The sequence below is a fragment of the Pseudorca crassidens genome, chromosome 11 (genome assembly GCF_039906515.1).
Source record: "Pseudorca crassidens isolate mPseCra1 chromosome 11, mPseCra1.hap1, whole genome shotgun sequence".
Classification (NCBI taxonomy): Eukaryota; Metazoa; Chordata; class Mammalia; order Artiodactyla; family Delphinidae; genus Pseudorca; species Pseudorca crassidens.
This window is the reverse complement of record NC_090306.1, coordinates 105,636,389-105,653,258: the sequence shown is the minus strand read 5'-3', so window position 1 is coordinate 105,653,258 and position 16,870 is coordinate 105,636,389. Positions and strand designations below refer to the sequence as shown.

General features: G+C 51.9%; 2 protein-coding genes across 2 annotated transcripts in view; one reads left to right on the top strand and one right to left on the bottom strand.

Moving 5' to 3' along the window:
- Window positions 1–5,117, bottom strand: part of MOV10L1 (Mov10 like RNA helicase 1) — a 44,571-nt gene extending 39,454 nt beyond the window's left edge. The window contains exons 1-2 of the mRNA XM_067698757.1: window positions 5,021–5,117; window positions 3,209–3,393 (exon numbers count right to left, since the gene is read on the bottom strand). Coding sequence (XP_067554858.1) covers window positions 3,209–3,393; window positions 5,021–5,117 — 282 coding nt within the window. The remainder of the gene's footprint in view (window positions 1–3,208; window positions 3,394–5,020) is intronic.
- A 3,849-nt stretch (window positions 5,118–8,966) lies between these two features.
- MLC1 (modulator of VRAC current 1) overlaps window positions 8,967–16,870 on the top strand; it is a 63,502-nt gene continuing 55,598 nt past the window's right edge. The window contains exons 1-5 of the mRNA XM_067698452.1: window positions 8,967–9,101; window positions 9,531–9,699; window positions 11,171–11,260; window positions 12,599–12,652; window positions 12,895–12,996. Coding sequence (XP_067554553.1) covers window positions 9,535–9,699; window positions 11,171–11,260; window positions 12,599–12,652; window positions 12,895–12,996 — 411 coding nt within the window. The 5' untranslated portion in view covers window positions 8,967–9,101; window positions 9,531–9,534. The remainder of the gene's footprint in view (window positions 9,102–9,530; window positions 9,700–11,170; window positions 11,261–12,598; window positions 12,653–12,894; window positions 12,997–16,870) is intronic.

The following is a 16,870-nucleotide window of genomic DNA, read 5'->3' as shown; positions in this document are numbered from 1 at the left end:
AATAAACCCTCACATATCTGGTCAAAGGTGCCAACAAAGGTGCCAGGACCCTTCAAGAGGGAAAAGGTCTTCTCAAAAAACGGTGGTGGGAGAACTGGCTCTCAGCGTGCAAAAGAATGAAGTCAAACCCTCATCCAATACCATATTCAAAAATTAATTCAAAAATGGGTCAGACTTAAATTTAAGAACTAAAACTATAAAACCCTTAGAAGAAATCACAGGAGAAAATCTTCATGATCTTGGATTAGTTAATGATTTTTTTAAGTGCGACATCAAAGGCATAGGCTATTAAAAAAGGATAAATTGTACTCCATCAAAATTTAAAACTTTGGTGCATCAAAGGATATTACTGATATTAAGAAAAAGTTAAAAAATTCACAGAATGGGAGGAAATATCTGTAAACCACATATCTGATAAGGGATTAATATCCAGAATATATAAAAAAACTTCTACAACTTAACAAGAAAATAAACAACCTGATTAAAATATAAGCAAAAGAACTGAAAAGACATTTCTCTAAAGAAGATATATAAATGACCAATAAGCACATGAAAAGATGCTCAACATCACTAATTATTAGGGAAATATAAATCAAAACCACAATAAAACACCCCTTCACATCCACTAGAGTGGCTACTATCAAAAAATGGGAAAATAATTCAAGTTGGTGGAGATGTGGAGAAACTGGAACCCCTGTGCTGCTGGTGGGAATGTATAATGGTGCAGCCACTGGGGAAACTTTGGCGTACCCTCAAAAAGTTAAATATAGGATTACCCCATGAGCATGCAATTCTACTCCAAGGTATAGACCCAAAAGAATTGAAAACTGGGACTCAGAAAGGTACTTTTCACAGCAGCATTACCCACAACAGCCAGAAAGTAGAAACAACGCAAGTGCCCATGAACAGGTGAGTGGAGAAACAAAATGTAATCTATGCATACAATGGAATATCATTTAGCCATTAGTAAGGAATGAAGTTCTGATACATGTTACACGGATATGCCTTGAAAATATTATGCTAAGTCTAATACGGCAGACACGAAAGGACTAATATCATACGATTCCACTTACATGAGGTACCCAGGATAGTCACATTTATAGAGACAGAAACTAGAATAGTGGATTATTGTTTAATGGGTATAGAGTTTATATTTGGGATGATGAAAAGTTATGAAAACAGACAGTGGGTATAAGCGCACAACAACATGAACGTACTTAGTGCCACTGAATGGCATTAAAAATTTAAATTAAAATTAATTTTATGTTATGCATATTTTACCACAATAAAAAAACCTGAATAAAAAATGAGCAAACAAATCCAGAGGGTAGAGCAAATGAGCCAATTCCAAAACTTTCACAAAGGAAGTCAGTTAAAACTGTTAAATGTTGCTAAATCAAGTGATTCAAGCATCTTCCAGAAGAGCTAAAAACAAACAAGGCAAGTACTTGGCCTGCGGAGTCCAAGTGCAGGTGGAGAGCAAGGAGGAAGCGCCTGTTCCTCGCTGGCGGCACGTTCCCGGCCACAGCGGCCCTGCAGGCCCTCCAGCCACCACACAGACGTTCTACATTCGCGCCGTCCAATTTGGTGCCAGCTACGTTCAGTGCTTGAAATGTGGCTCGTGAAACTGAGGAATTAATTCTAAATTTTATTTAATTTTAATAAATTTAAATTTAAATAGCCACACATGGCTGGTAGGTGGCATTTACTAAAATGTAATGGTAACAAAGTATGTCTTGACCATTTTAAAAAGTAGTGGAGCTCAGTAAATTTGCAAGATACCAAATTACGTAACAAAAAAAAATCAACAGATTTCCTAGAGGGAAAGAAAAAGATTAATTTGAAAATACAAAGAAAAATTATATTGATAATGGAACAAAAACATTACAATTCTCAAAAATAAACTTCACAAGGAATCTGCAGAACTGAAGTGAACAAAAGAACACAAAGGAAGGCTTAAATAAGTGGACAGACATAATCGGTAGCTGGAGAAGACCTGCTGCGATCCACACGTCTCTTGACCTAAATGGATCCACACACTCAGTGCTGGTCTGGGTGAGTCTGAGCCCAGGAGGAGAAATGGCAGGATTACTCTAACGTTTATCCACATCGAGGGAGAGCCCAGAGAAGTCCATCCACAAAGAGGAGGAAGAGAGAAAACAGTCTGCCACCTGAGGACACAACCGTGCCACGTGGGCCACGTGCAGGCATCAGAACCGACAGGGTCCAGACGGGGTCCCAGGCAGATGGGATTCTGGTGTGTGACAAAGGGACCTTCCCACTCAGTAGGAAACAGGGGACCACTCAGCAGATGACTGGTGCGCTACCGGGGAAGAAACGTCTGGCTCCTTCTTTCAGTCTGTACATCCAGTAAGTTCCAGGTAAATTAAACATTTAAATGTCCATAAATTTTCACAGGAAAACCTGAGTGCATGTCGAATGAAAAGTGGGAAAAGCCTCTCTAAGGATTCGTACAGAGCCCGAGAGCCACATGGAAAAGACAGACACATTAACTACATAAAATGAGACTTTATAAAACAAAGTCAAAAGATGATCTTGGGGGGAAACATTTGCAACATTTTCATATAATAATATTGCTTAAAAAAGTCTAATTTCCAAAATGTAGAAAGTTTAATTTTAAAAAGTTGAACCCAACAAAAAAATGATAAAAGGACACTAAAATAACTCATAGAAAAAATGTGAAAATTTAATCTACTTTAAGGCTTAAGTGCAAATTAAAATTATAAGATCCCTTTTCAAAGTGATTGGTGCAGATTTCCAAGATCAATAACGTCCACATCCTTTTGCCAACGTGGGTAACAAGTGTCTCATCCTGCCCCTGAGTATGATTAGTGCAGCGTTACTGAAGGATAATTTGATGATAACCATTAACACGTTAAATGTGCACATACTCTCTAACAATTATACTTCCAGGAAATCAGAGTACAAAAACGCAATTTTTTTTAAAAGAAACACTTGCTGAATAGTAGAGTTCATTAATTATCTTGGCTAACTGGATAACAAAGGATCCAAATAGTTATTTTTAACAATACTTTTTTAAAAGACTAGAAGAGTGGATACAGAAGTGGTAACAGTGTTTCTCTCCATGGCATACAGCTACAGGTTGTCTCTGACAGGTAAGTGAACAGGAGGACAGCGGCGTGAAGCCCAAGGTGTAGAGAGGCTTCCTCATGAACTCAGGCCTTACCCGGATTGCTTTCAGTCCATTCGACACCTTATTTTCTTCCACGACCGCAATAACTTCCTGTCCAACATTTAGAAGCACTTTGCTAGTCAAAGCCTCATTGGAGAAGTAGATCAAATCATCAATCATGCCATAATCGCCGCAGTACCTTGTCACGACACCCTGGACAGTTTTCAACTTGGTGTCACCTAAGACGGGAAAACAGAGAGGTTATATTGACCACAAATCAAGTGCACACTACAGTTAAGCCCCCCAGAGCGTCCGTGGGGCCAGGAGCCCTGTGGGCTGAGAACCTCCCTGGGGACTGGGGTGCGCAGAAAGCAGGGTTTTGGAGGCAGACTACCCAGGTTCCTCGCAGGGGCACAGGCCGTGGGCTCGATGGGGAGAGCCCATCTGCATCTGGCGGCCAGCTCTTCCCCAGCCATCTGTGGACCCTGGGCTAGGGCTTTAACCACCCCGTGCCTGTCCTCACTTGTAAAACGGGGACAGTCGTGGTCTCTGTCCGAGAGAGCTGTGTGAGGGTTATTACGTGACAGACGCGTGCAACGCGTAGACCTCTGAGTGGCTGGCACAGGCTGGGGGCACCGTAAACTGCTGTTAGCATTATAGCAGCATCGGGGAGTGGCTACTGCGCATCCTCTTCACCGCTGTTATCAATACCACCAGCAGCACGGTCAGGCGATTCTGTGTTATTTCACCAAAGCAGGCGCTGGAAGACGTTCTGGGCCTGGGGGGCAAGTCTGGCGTAGAACAGGGCCTGCCCTCATCCACTCAAGAGACCCCGGCCAGAACCCGTGCTCCGAGTCCGCACAGCACCTCGTCTGCTCCTTGTCAGACACAGAAGACACCCAAGTGCCCAGGGCACGGCCCAGCCACGGAAGCCCGCGGAAGCCTGGCTGGAACTCCGACTGCTGTTCAAGGGCCACATTTAACAGACAAGATCCGCGCGGACGGACGAAGCGACTTACTCCAGGCGGCAAAGGGGCACTAACAACTCTGGGCAGAGATGGCTTTCAGTGTGCTGCCCCAACAAGTAACTCCACGGCTGACGTTCTGGCTTCTCTTGCGGAGAATTTCGTCTTTTCAGAGGTTAGAGAAGGCAACTAGAGAATCACTACCCGGCGTTCAAGTCTCAGATGCAAAGAGGAATTGGGAGGAAATGCGAAAAGCCTTGGGGAAAAGCAACCGTGTAATTCGGGGTGCAGGGAGGGACGCTGTGGCAGAAACAGAAGTACGTACAGCTTGTACTTCAGGAAGATGGGTTCGAAAACAATTTCAAGTAAACAGGAGGAGGATGCCACGAGACTCTAAAATGACAGTTTAAGACAGCCAGGTTACACTCTTCAGAGCTGTCGAAGCACACAACCGCAAGGGACACTGACACAGAGAGAACGGGAAGCCGTGCCGGGACGACGTGTCAAGGCGCTCCCGGCGCATGAAAACACAAAGCGGAAACAAGGAGGCACAGACCCCAAAAGCCGTAAAATGCTATTACGTACTGAGAAGACCTATTTAAGTTACACTGCAAAGAAGAGATCATCACGGGACAGACACGCCTCAGCTTCGAGTTAGAAAACAAGCAAAAGCTCTCAAATCCCGATCTCGTCACACTAACGCCCTGGGACCCGGCTCGGACCACGCTCCTCCCCCACTCCCGCCCCACCAGGCGCAGGAAGCAGGCTTTGAGGGCCTCAGCGGCTCTCACTACGTCACCAGCCGCCCCACCCCCACCCCCGCGCCCGTCCACAGTCCCGGTCCACCGTCTGGCTGGGCGGCCTCAGGGGGCCGCGCGTACCAGCCCTTCCCGCGAGGCACCTTCTGCGAGCTTGGGCCCCGGCGGCCCGGCCTCCTCCTCGGGTTCTTCCGCCCTCCTCCAGAAGAAGGCCACCAGCTTGCCCGCGAGGTGCAGCATGGCCCGGCCGTTCGTCTCCGCCGCCCTAGGCGCCCGCACGCGGCCCGCCGCTCCCGCTGCCCTCAGCCAATGGGGTTGCTGCGCCCGAGCCTGCGCCTGCGCGCCCTCGAGCTTGGCCAATAGGGTTGTGGCGCCCGCGCCTGCGCCCACGCCTGGTCAAGCTCGGCCAATGGGGGTGTTGCACGCGCCAAGCCTGTTAGCTGCGGGTGGTCGGCGGTTGCTGACCGTTAGTGCGCGGCGTGGGAGTGACGTCATGCCTGGAGCTCAAGGCGTGCGCTGGTGGGCAGGGCTTCGCGCAGATGGGCGGGGCTTCGCCTAGGTGGGCCTCCCTCCGTCCATCGGAGGAGCGGGGAAGGCAGAGCATCTCACAACTCTGTGCTGTTAGGTGTAGCTTTGGCAGATATGCTTTATCAAGTTGAGGAAGTTCCCTCTGTTCCTATTTTTCTGAGAGTTCTTATCGCACTTGGGTGTGGAATTTTATCAAATGCTTTTTTCTGTATCTGTTGAAGTGATCATGTCGTTTTCGGGTGTTAATGAGAGTGAATAATACTGATTGATTTTTCAAATGTTAAGCCACCCGTGCTTTTCTGGGAACACTCAACTTGGTCATTGTTTATTATCCTTTTTGTGTATTGATTCAACTTGGTAATGTGTGGTCAAGGGTGGCATCTTTGCTCCTGAGTGATGAAGAAATTTTCACATATTGAGGTGTGGGGAAGTCCTTCTGGCTTATACCTGATTTGGCTTGAACTCTACGCTAACTAGAACAGCCTGCCTTGTGGCCTATCAGACATACATTGTACATCTGCTTTAACAAATTCAATACATTCAATAGTTAAAGGGCTATTTAAGTTACCAGTATTGAGCAATATTGCATAAACTTTGGTAATTTCATCTTTTATGGGATTTGTCCATTTCATCCAAGGTGTCAAATTATTAGCATAAATTGTTCACAGTATTTCCTTACCATCCTTTTTATGTCCATGTGATCCACTGTGATGAACCATCTTTCATGCCTGATGTTGGAAATTTATGTCTACCCTCTTGTCTTCATCAATCTAGCTACAGGTTTATCAGTTTTATTTGTCTTTTCAGAAAACACCTCTTGGTTTCATTGATTTTTCCCTATTCGTTATTTCCTGTTTTTGTCTTCTTCGTCCTCCCCCACCCCTGCCCCCCTCTACTGCCTCTCTCCTCCTCCTCCACCTCCTTCTTCTTCTACTTTGATTTGTAGTTTTCTAACTTTTTAAGGTGAAAATTAGATAATGAATTTTGGAACTTTCTTCATTTTTGATATAAGTGTTTAAAAGTGCACATTTCTGTAAGCTCCGACTCAGCTGCATTGTACAAAATTTGACGTGTTGTATTTTCATTTTCCTTCAGTTTCTAATTTCCTTTGTGATTTCTTCTTTGACCCATGGGGTTATTTTAGCGGTATATTGTTTCGTTTCTAAATATTTGAGGATTTTGCAGATATTTTTCTGTTAATAATTTCTAATTTAATGTTGTCATGGTCAGACAATGAAACTTGGATGAATTAATTTAAAAAAATGTATCGAGGCTTTCCTCCTTGTCTCCTTCCACAAATGTTCCATGTGCTGTTGGAAACCACGGGTATCCTGGTATTGTTGGCTGGGGTCCAATTTAGCTTTGATGGGCATGTTTTTGTTTTCCTGGGTCAGATCCCTCAGTCTGATCGACAGCCTGGGCCTCGCCCCTCCGTAGATGCACAGTGTAATTACAACCCCTTCCTGAGAGGTGGGGAGATACTTGTTCCTTAAATGATACGAAACACTGCTAAGTCCCTGTCTTGGGCTCATTGCTGGGAATACACAAGGAAGTGGGAAAGGCCCTGGGGAGTTATTGGATAAGTGGGGAGAGACGTCCCAGAACAAGAGCGTGCAACACGGGGGCTGGGAGCTGGGCCGGGCTTCCTGCAGGGTGCCAGAGCCAGGGTGACGTGCGTGGGAGCTTCCACATCACAGGGCTGCCCCTCCCATTCCAACAGCCCAAACGTCCCCTGGATTCTGGACTCTTCCACTCCACCTCATCAGCAGATCCACTTGACATCCAACAGACACCTCAGCCTCATCATCAAGACGAAACTCCTGACCTCTGTCTTCTCCATCCCAGGTGAGGCAGCTCCAGCAGCACCGCTCAGGCCGAGAAACTTCCCGTCTCCCAAGCTCCTGCCCTCCTCGCCCCACGTCGCTGGGACGGCAGATCAGGTTGGCTTGTGAAAGTCTATTGAGAATCCTGTCACTTCTCACCACCCCCACCGCTCTACCTCCATCCCCGCCAGGACCTGCTCTCATCTGCTGCCCCGCAGCCTGTGCTCCTCCCAGCTGGACTCTTCTGCCCAGAGCTTCCGAGCAAGTCCATCTCAGAGTCAAAGCCAAGCCTGTCTCCATGTCCACAGGTGCCTTGTCCCTGGAGGCCTCACCTACACCTTACCTCATGTGATCCTCGTGCCCACCATCCTCCAGCCTTGCCACCTCAGGGCCTTTGCACCTGCAGCAACTCTGCTCCCTGCCCGCCTCGCCTCCTTCCCAGTGAGGCCTGCCTTGTCTCCCCAGGTAGCACCTTCATCCCCTCCCTGGACTTATTTGCTGTCACAGAGAGAGTCAAGTACGTCACCATAGAACACACCCATTTATTCTTCTTGTGTGCGCCTGTCCCCCCATTAGATTGCGGACTCCACGTGAGAAGGACCGTGGCCTGCCCTGTTCACGTTGCAGATGTTTGCTGAACGGCGAGGTGAATGTTGAAGCATGAGCGGGACCTCGGCAGTGGAAGACAGAGGAAGCACTCTTGAGGAACCATGGTTTGTGTGAGGGATCGGGGCTTGTTCTAGAAACTAGTGTTGCCGCAAGAAACGAGGAAGTTCTTCCCAGGACGCTTTGGGCGGGGTTTGTCCTACGATCTCTAATTCAAGGCAGCTTGTTTGATTTCTTAGAGAACAACTTTGGAAAGGCACAGAAATGGTGAAACCTGCTTAATGCTTTTCTTCAAACAGAGAAGTGAAGAGTTCCATTGGTTGGACATTTCCTGCTAGTTCCACTTACTGCTTTAAAAGACAGTTAATAAGGAGGTTTGGGAGGTTTTTCAATCTATTTAAAATCCCTTCTTGACTTCACAGTTTGTGAAAATTAATTCTAATCCTTCTTGATTGGTTGATAAACGAAGACAACAGAGCATCCCATGATGGGAAACTGAAGCCTTTGCTCAAGCCTGATGTGGGCTTGTGGTCTGAGGAGGCAGTTTTGCAGAATGCTTTGGTTTGAGCCATTTAAGCGCTCCTGTGAGCACAAAGACTGGTGCTGTAATTGTGGGGCGCCAGTGTCTCTGGGCAAAGTGCCCTCCCGTCCTTTCCCTCTGCTTGGTGAGCAGAAAGAAAGGGCACAGCGGGACCCGGCGCTGCCCACAGGAACCCGCGGGTCAGAATCCCAAGCAGTTCAAGGGCCAGGTCAGCCACGTTGAGCGCAAATATGTGTGAGACCTTGTGTTCCTTGTGTGATCACAGGGGATGGAAAAGGGCTGCCAGAAAGGATGGAGAATAAGGCTTTGGATAAAAATGTTTGTTTCCAAAACAGGCACCCGGCCCTCCGGCCCGCCAGGATCCTGTGCTTGGTGCAGTTCTGCACTCGGGTACACCTCTTCTTCTGAGATGCCCACCCCAGCGCCTGCAACCTGTCTGCCTGCAAGGGACCTGACGAGGCCCCTCTGCTCCTGGCGGGGTTGGCGCAGGATGGAGCGGAACTCTGGGCCAGCAGTTATACAACCACCAAGAACTTTCCAGGATCCCTCGCTTCATGACCTCATTGAAATTCAGGAAGCGGTCCTCCTTGCCCGGCTTAAGTGCAGTTCTGCCAGGCTTTTGTCCTGTCTGTGAATAGTTCTTGCTGGACGCCCAAGGCAGGGTGACTCGGTAACAGGAGCCCCTCACCCAGAGACCGGCGCTCCCACACCAGAACCGCCGCAGAGGTAAGTGTGCAGACGGGAAACCCTCGTGTGGAGCACATCTGTGATCTCTTGTCCAGTTTGGAGTAGCCAGCACATCATGAGACTCATAAGTGGAGCTGCCAGTGGAAGTGAAATGGAGGGGGCGGTGGGAGGGCGAAGCGCTTAAAGCCTGAAGTCCTGCTGTGAATCTAGACTGTTCAGGTTCGTTTTCCTGGGAACGTGATTTTATGCACTTGTGGAATTAACTGCTTATTTTCTTCTTACAGTACTTCTATACAAATGATATCTCTTTTACTGACAACAACTTAAAAATAAGTATTATTGAAAATCACTTCTTTGGGAGTTTTTTCAGCGTGATCAGAAGTGAAATTTGTAATCTTATCACAAATAAGTGGTGGCGTGGTGAGTGCAGCGCTGCGGCCGCTAATGTCAGCCTTTGCCCCCCGGCAGCGCCATGGCCCGGGAGGAGCTGGGCTACGACCGGATGCCCCCACTGGAGCGCGGGCGGCCGGATGCGGGGAGCTACGCCCCGGACACCAAGCCCAGTGACCTTCAGCTGTCTTCCAGGCTGCCCCCGTGCTTCAGCCACAAGACGTGGGTCTTCTCCGTGCTGATGGGGGTGAGCAGCTCCGCGCCAGGCCCACGGAGACACCGTCCCCTCCGGGGTCCGCTGCCTGGGTGCTGTTCCCAGATGGCCCGGGGAGGAGCAGCCCCGGGCTACTTCTGCCTCTGAGAGACTCACGGGTGCCGATGTGCTTGTTCGCTCTGCTCTTTGAGTTATTTTCCTCAGCTGGTGAGGCTCTGTCCTGCTGGCCCTGCTGGCCTCTGGGCCGTGGCGGCTCTGTGTCCTGGCAGGGGTCGGACAGCCCAGGGCCCACACTGAGCCTGCCGGCTCATGTGTTGTACCAGGGCGGCCTCCACGACCCTCACCTCCTGGGGGTCTGCAGTGGTGGGGAGGAGGGGCCACACTCTCAGGAGGGGCCTCTGGGGGGTGGACAGCAGGACGGCGTCCTGACGCAGGAGCCCAGGGCCATGGGACCAGGGAAGGCTGAGGGGCCAGGGGACAGGGCCAGCAGGGAGGAGGGGGCAGGCCTGAGGGGACCTTGCCTGGGGTCCTGGGACGTCTCCCTTCCGATATGCCTGGATAAGCACTTGGACAACAGAAGAAGCCCTTTTGGCCCAAGCGGGCGCGGTCACCTGGGCTGGCCACTGGACGCACCTCTCTGTGGGCAGGAGCTCGGGGGTCAGCGTGCCAGGGGCCGAGGTCCAGGATCCGGGCTGGGGTCTTGCCTCTCCCTGGGTCCCGGGCTCTGTGGGCCAGCCCCGCGGCACCCTGGTGGTCCTGCCCACCCTCTCCCCAGCCGCTACCCTGTGCCACTGAGACGGGAACTCCCACTGTGTGGGTCGAAGAGGTCACTCCTCCCTCCAGCCCCCGGGTGGGCGGTGGGCGGCTGGTCAGCCTCCTCTCACTCCCAGGTCCTGGACTCTGTTGCCCGCAGCATCCGGCGGCCACAGCCCTTGATCCCGCTGCCCTCTTCTCCCTGAGGGGTGCGCCTTGGCCTCCCCCGCCCCCCGGGCCCGCGGGCCCCAGTGCCCCCATTCCATGGGGTGCACACGGCCCTCTGCCCACACCCGGGTCTGAGTGACCTTATACCAGTGACTTCGACCCCGTGGCCTCACCCTGTGCAGTGAGTTTCCATCTCTGGTGCCTTGAGCAGGATGGGGTTGTGTGCTTGGCTCTGTGCCTGGACCTGGGGGGCCCCGAGGCCCCTGAAATTGCACATGTGGGGTGAAGGCGTTTTCTGGGGAGTGGAGCCGCCATTTCTTGCTTTGAATTTTGACAGAGTCTCCTGTCCCCCAAATAAGTGTAAATGCCCATAACCTGCCCTGGGGGAGGGTGGGCGGCTGCCGTCCTGCAGGGAGGAGGTCTGGCGGGATCCAGGCGGGGATGTCGGTGTTGCAGAGTTAAGCTGTGGTCAGAGGGCTAGTTGCTCAGCCTCCGCGTCTCCAGGCCTGACTGTGCTGTTGCTCAGCCTCCGCGTCTCCAGGCCTGACTGTGTCGTCACCGAATTTGTGCTGCTGTCTTGCAGAGCTGCCTGCTTGTGACCTCGGGCTTTTCCCTCTACCTGGGAAACGTGTTTCCTTTGGAGATGGATTACCTACGCTGTGCTGCAGGTTCAGTGAGTAGCAGTCCTGTGCCAGCACTGATGTTTGAGGTTATGCACCTGGGTTTTTTGCTCTGAGATTTACCCGTTGCTGTCACTCGCTCCTCATTCAAACTCTCTTCCTATACTTTGCCTTCGAATAGCATCTGTTGCTTTTGAAAATGATCTATGAGGCAAGTCTATCTTACCCCACAGACTCCAGAGCAAGAAACAGCACTTTGATTTCCAACACGCAGGGGCATACTGCCCCGGCTGCCCCATGAGCCGGCAGGGAAGCCCCTCTGTGATTTGGGGGCCACACCTCACCCCTCCCAGAAGCTTGTACCTACTTCTGGACTCAGAGCCAAGGCCTGGGGAGCCGCCAGTCCTCATGGGGAGACGACCAGTGACTCCCACCAGCTCAAGCACAGGGCACATCCCCTGGGGTTTGGGGGGCCCTCTCGCCTATCTGCTCTCCTGTTCCAGCCCTGTCAGCATGCCCAAAAGTCTGAAAACACAAGACAGATGCAGCTGCCCTTACCGTGTACCCCCTGCCACAGGTTGCCCAGCCTCCACTCCCTTAGAAGAAAACCCCTTGAAAGAATTTGACCCGTTTCCTGCCCTTCTCTCTGGAACCTTCTAGGTGGCCCTTTGCTCACCACCGGAGCAGCCCTGGGTCACAGGGACCTCTGACCTCTGACTCAGATGGCTCCAGAGCCATGCTGACCTAGGCTGATGTCCCAGCAAAATCTTCGGTTACGTCCTTCACCCCCAGGGGTGACGGGCTAGGGAGACCAGTCAGGTGGTCCCACTGGGTCCTCCGTCGGTGCCCAGCCCCCATCCGACCCTTGTTGGGCTCGCCCCCCGCCCCCAGATCCCACTGCAGGGTCTGGGCGGGGAGGTCCCGTTGCTGCAAGAGCAACACCGGCACGGCCCACGGGACCCAGGCTGGCCCCCCAACTCCGCCCCGCCCTGAGCCCAGGCTGGCCCTCTCCCTTGTCCTCGGCTCCAGGGACGCAGTGGGGACCTCTGACGAGGACCCCGGGGGCTCTGGGGCCCCTGAGCATTTCTGCTCATTCACACGCAGATGGTTTCCCCTTTCTGCGTGACTCTTACCAAGACGCGCCTGGTCTCAGGCCACAGGAAGCTACATCTGCTTCTAAGCGCGTCCAGCTAGGACAGTCTTCATTTCGGTGTCTTTTTCATCATCAGAACAATTAAAACTCTTTCCAGAATTATTATTTTGAAAGACCCAGCACCCTTCAGCGTCGAGAGAGACCACTGCGTCTGATGGAGGGGGACATGTCTCGGGCCATGTGGGTTTTCAGGACACAGGGTGACCAGCAGGGACGCTCACCTGCTCTCTCTTTTCAGTGCATCCCCTCAGCCATAGTGAGCTTTGCTGTCTGGAGGAGAAACGTCAGCGCGGTGAGTCCAGCCTTCTGTCCGCAACTTCTGCAGCCCTGCACCCGCGCCGTGGGGCTTCCTTCAACCCCCCTCCCTCTGCCCCCAGGAGGGCGGAGGGGCCCGAGCTTGCAGGCATCCCCCCAGCTGACTCCAGGTGCCCCATCCTTGGGATGGGTGATGAATGCCCAGTTATGTGGTTGAATGTCACTTGGTTTCTTTCCTCACACAAAGGAGAACGAAACCCCTCCTGTCTTGTTTTCCAGATTCCCAACTTCCAGATACTGTTTGTGTCCACGTTTGCTGTCACCACGACGTGTTTGATCTGGTTTGGATGCAAACTTGTACTGAACCCGTCAGCAGTAGATGTAAGTCCGTGGAAAGCCACGTGGGTCCTCCTGGGGTCACAGGAGCCGAGGGCTCTGGTCCCACTGTGTCTGCTGAGCCCTGTGGGCTCGGAGCTGGCGTTAGTGAGCTATCTGCTGGGTAGTTACACCGGAGATGTGTATCGTAGCTCTTGAGTTTGAGAATTTCATTTAGGCTTCCGAAGAAAAGAATTGTCTTTAACGCTTTCACTGATTTCAGTGGACGAATTCACTGATTTTTGTATCTCTTTCACAACAGTTCTTAAACATTAACAGTAATGTAATAACATCTTTCATCAGATCTGCGATACTGCTGACATAAGTTGCCCTGTTACTTTATGTTCCGTTAAGAAAAATGGAAGAGTCTTGTCATTTAAATTACAATGCAGCAGAAAAAACATCTCTAGGAAACAGGACCTGATCAGAGATACCTCTGCTCTGTGTTCAACACGTTTTCTTTAAGATCGGGAAGAGGATGTGGTGGCCCGAGGACATCTCAGCCAGGTGTGTTAGGGCATGCAAAATGGGCAGACACGCGGATCTGAAAGGAGCACCTGTGCTGCCATCTTCTGCAGAAGAGACGATTTTCTCCTTTCTTGACATTTGCATTATTAAGCCCACGTAGCATGGTTGCTGGATGTGAAAATCAATGTAAAACAGTTGTTTGTGCCAGAAACAGAGGTTTTGGAAAATGTTATTTAATTACAGATATCATTTTATAAAGTTCCTGGGAATAAACCTAACAAAAAGTCTGGAGGCTCTTGTAGGAAATCATAAAGCCTCGCTGAGAATTATGACGCTTCTTTACCAAAGAAACCCTATGCAGAAGTGGGCGCCTGTCCCGTGGGTCCAGAGCAAGTGCGCCTGCAGACAGGACCCAGCAGGTTTAGGTGGTGACCAAGGGCTGGGGTGGAGCCCCCTTGAAGAACATGTTTGGGGACTCACCCGCACCCCACAGCCGTCCCAGCAGGACAGGAGAGCCGCCCCTGACCAGTCGGCCCAGGCAGCCCCACGTGCGCGGCCGCAGCCCCGGCCCGGAGCACAGCCGTGACCAACCTGGGGGGGCCCTGCCCCCGGCCCGCCCACCACGAAGCCGCGGCCAGTCGTCCCGCAGACACAAGGAGCACACTCTGTACGGAAGGGGACGCGTTCTCTTGGAGTGGCCGGCCGGTCCCAGGGTACATGAGGAGCCTTGGGAGAAAGTGAAGGGCAGCAGGGGACCACGCGGGCGCTCACCAGCAGGAAGCCACAGCGCCAACGCGCAGCTCGGAGGAGCCACACTCGTAATAAGAGGAGGTCAATGAAAGCCACAGGAGATGCCGTTTCCAGCGTCGGGACGGGCGGGAGCCCAGGGTGGTTCCCTCACATCCGACAGCTCCTACGCGCTGCTGCAGGCTCTGTGGAAAAGTCTGGAATTTGCAGGTCCTTTCTGAAGAAGTACATACACTGGGGAGCCCCATGGCACAAACCCTGGAGAGACACGCATGCATGTGACCAGGCGGCATGTTCCTAGCAGCCCTGTGGATCGTGGCAAAAACTCCAAACCAAAACAGATAATCCAACGTCCATCACCTAGGGTGGTGCCCCCCAAGCGCACAAATGGACGAAGAAATTGTGAAAGATGCATGAAGCTTCATGCTCACAGCCTCCTCCTACTGGGTGCCTCCCCGCATGAAGCTTCATGCTCACAGCCTCCTCCTACTGGGTGCCTCCCCGCATGAAGCTTCATGCTCACAGCCTCCTCCTACTGGGTGCCTCCCCGCATGAAGCTTCATGCTCACAGCCTCCTCCTACTGGGGGCCTCCCCGCATGAAGCTTCATGCTCACAGCCTCCTCCTACTGGGGGCCTCCCCGCATGAAGCTTCATGCTCACAGCCTCCTCCTACTGGGGGCCTCCCCGCATGAAGCTTCATGCTCACAGCCTCCTCCTACTGGGGGCCTCCCCGCATGAAGCTTCATGCTCACAGCCTCCTCCTACTGGGGGCCTCCCCGCATGAAGCTTCATGCTCACAGCCTCCTCCTACTGGGGGCCTCCCCGCATGAAGCTTCATGCTCACAGCCTCCTCCTACTGGGGGCCTCCCCGCATGAAGCTTCATGCTCACAGCCTCCTCCTACTGGGGGCCTCCCCGCATGAAGCTTCATGCTCACAGCCTCCTCCTACTGGGGGCCTCCCCGCATGAAGCTTCATGCTCACAGCCTCCTCCTACTGGGGGCCTCCCCGCATGAAGCTTCATGCTCACAGCCTCCTCCTACTGAGTGGCCTCCCCTGGAGCTGGACCCGCATCGTCCCCCAGCCCAGGCCCCAGCGCCGGAGCCCGCCGTTAGCCACACCCTCAGGCTCCTGCCACCTCGAAGGTCCAGCCAGGTCATGTGCAGGACACGAAGCTCAGACACCTAAACACGTGGAAGGACCCCAGGACCACGATGTCAGGACCACCGGTGTCCAGACACAAGGTCACAAATGGTGAAACAGGAAACTGCAGCGTGAGGCCGCTCAGGAAAGGGGCTGCTCCCCTCCCCTGTCTCCCTGTGGAGCCGGGCGCTGGACTTGAACCCCCGCCCTGGGGACAGCCACGCAGGGCCTCGCTGTAGAGTCTCCGCTCCCTCTTTCCCACCTGCCACCCCTGCCCGGGCTGCTGCAGGTCCGCCGTGGGCCCCGCTTTCTTTAGGGAAGGATCCAGCTCCGCGGCCTCCGACGCTCCCCTTCCACAACTGGGCCGACGTGGGCACATGCCTTCGGGGTCCTCGTAGGCCGGGGAGGGGCGTGAGTCCACCTGGATTCAGCTAAGCCCAGGACACACCCTCACCGCCAGCGGGAGGCCGCCCGGTCCCATAGCCTTTCCCGCACTTGGCGTCCCCAACAGCCCCCGTTTTCCCGTCTGGTGACAGTGGCTTGCTGTCACCTCAGGTCACACTCTCCGATCACTAGTACTTTTGAGCCCCTCCTCCTGGGTGTTTGCCCTCTTGGGCTTCCTTCCCGTCCTCGGCTTGTCCGAAATCAGGGGTCTCTTCCTGTGAGCCGCAGCACTTGCTGCCACACCGTGTGTCAAGTTCCCCCGCGAGCTGCTCGACGCCACGCTTTGTATTGTGGCTTTGTGACTCCAGTTGTCTTCCTTCTTCATAGCTGACAGCTCCTATTTCAAATATATTTCAGGATAAGTTTATTGAGTTCCTCAAAAAATACAGCTGGGATTCTATTACGATTCCTTGATGTTTACAGAGTAGTTTTGTGAGAAGTGACATCTTTATTCCGTGGAGTCATCCCACTGAGAGCATAGACCGTCTCTCTACTGACTCATATCATCTCTGTCCTTTGTTAGGGTTGGAAAGTTCTGAGCATTCTTGGTTAGATAATCCCTAGATGATTCACAGATGTGTTGCTAGTATGAATGGTGTCTTATTTATTAAATTATATTTTTAGATGGCTTATTGCTAGTGCAGAGAGAGGCTACTGATTTTCATTTTTTCTTTATTTTGAAATATTTGAGACTGGAAGGAATTTGCACAAATAGTACAGAGCATTCCTGTGTATCCTTCATCCAGTTTTCCCCAATGAGAGCATCTTACACGGTCAAATCAGGAGACTGACATTGGCACATGTTAACTTAGACCTAATTCATATTGTACTGGTTTTTAAAAAAGGATTTTTATAAGTGGACTTTGTGTCTGGAAGCTTTGCTGGACTCGTATGCTCCGAGTTTTCTGTAGGTTATGTTGGTTTCTCTATGTAGGTCACCCTATCGTCTGCAAATAACGACAGTTTAAACGCTCCTGTTCAGTCTAACCCTGTTGTTCCTTTTGCTCTATCGCTTTGGCCAGGACTTCTGCTACCGTGGGGCTCTCTGGCTTATTCCTGATTTTAAATAGGTTGTATCT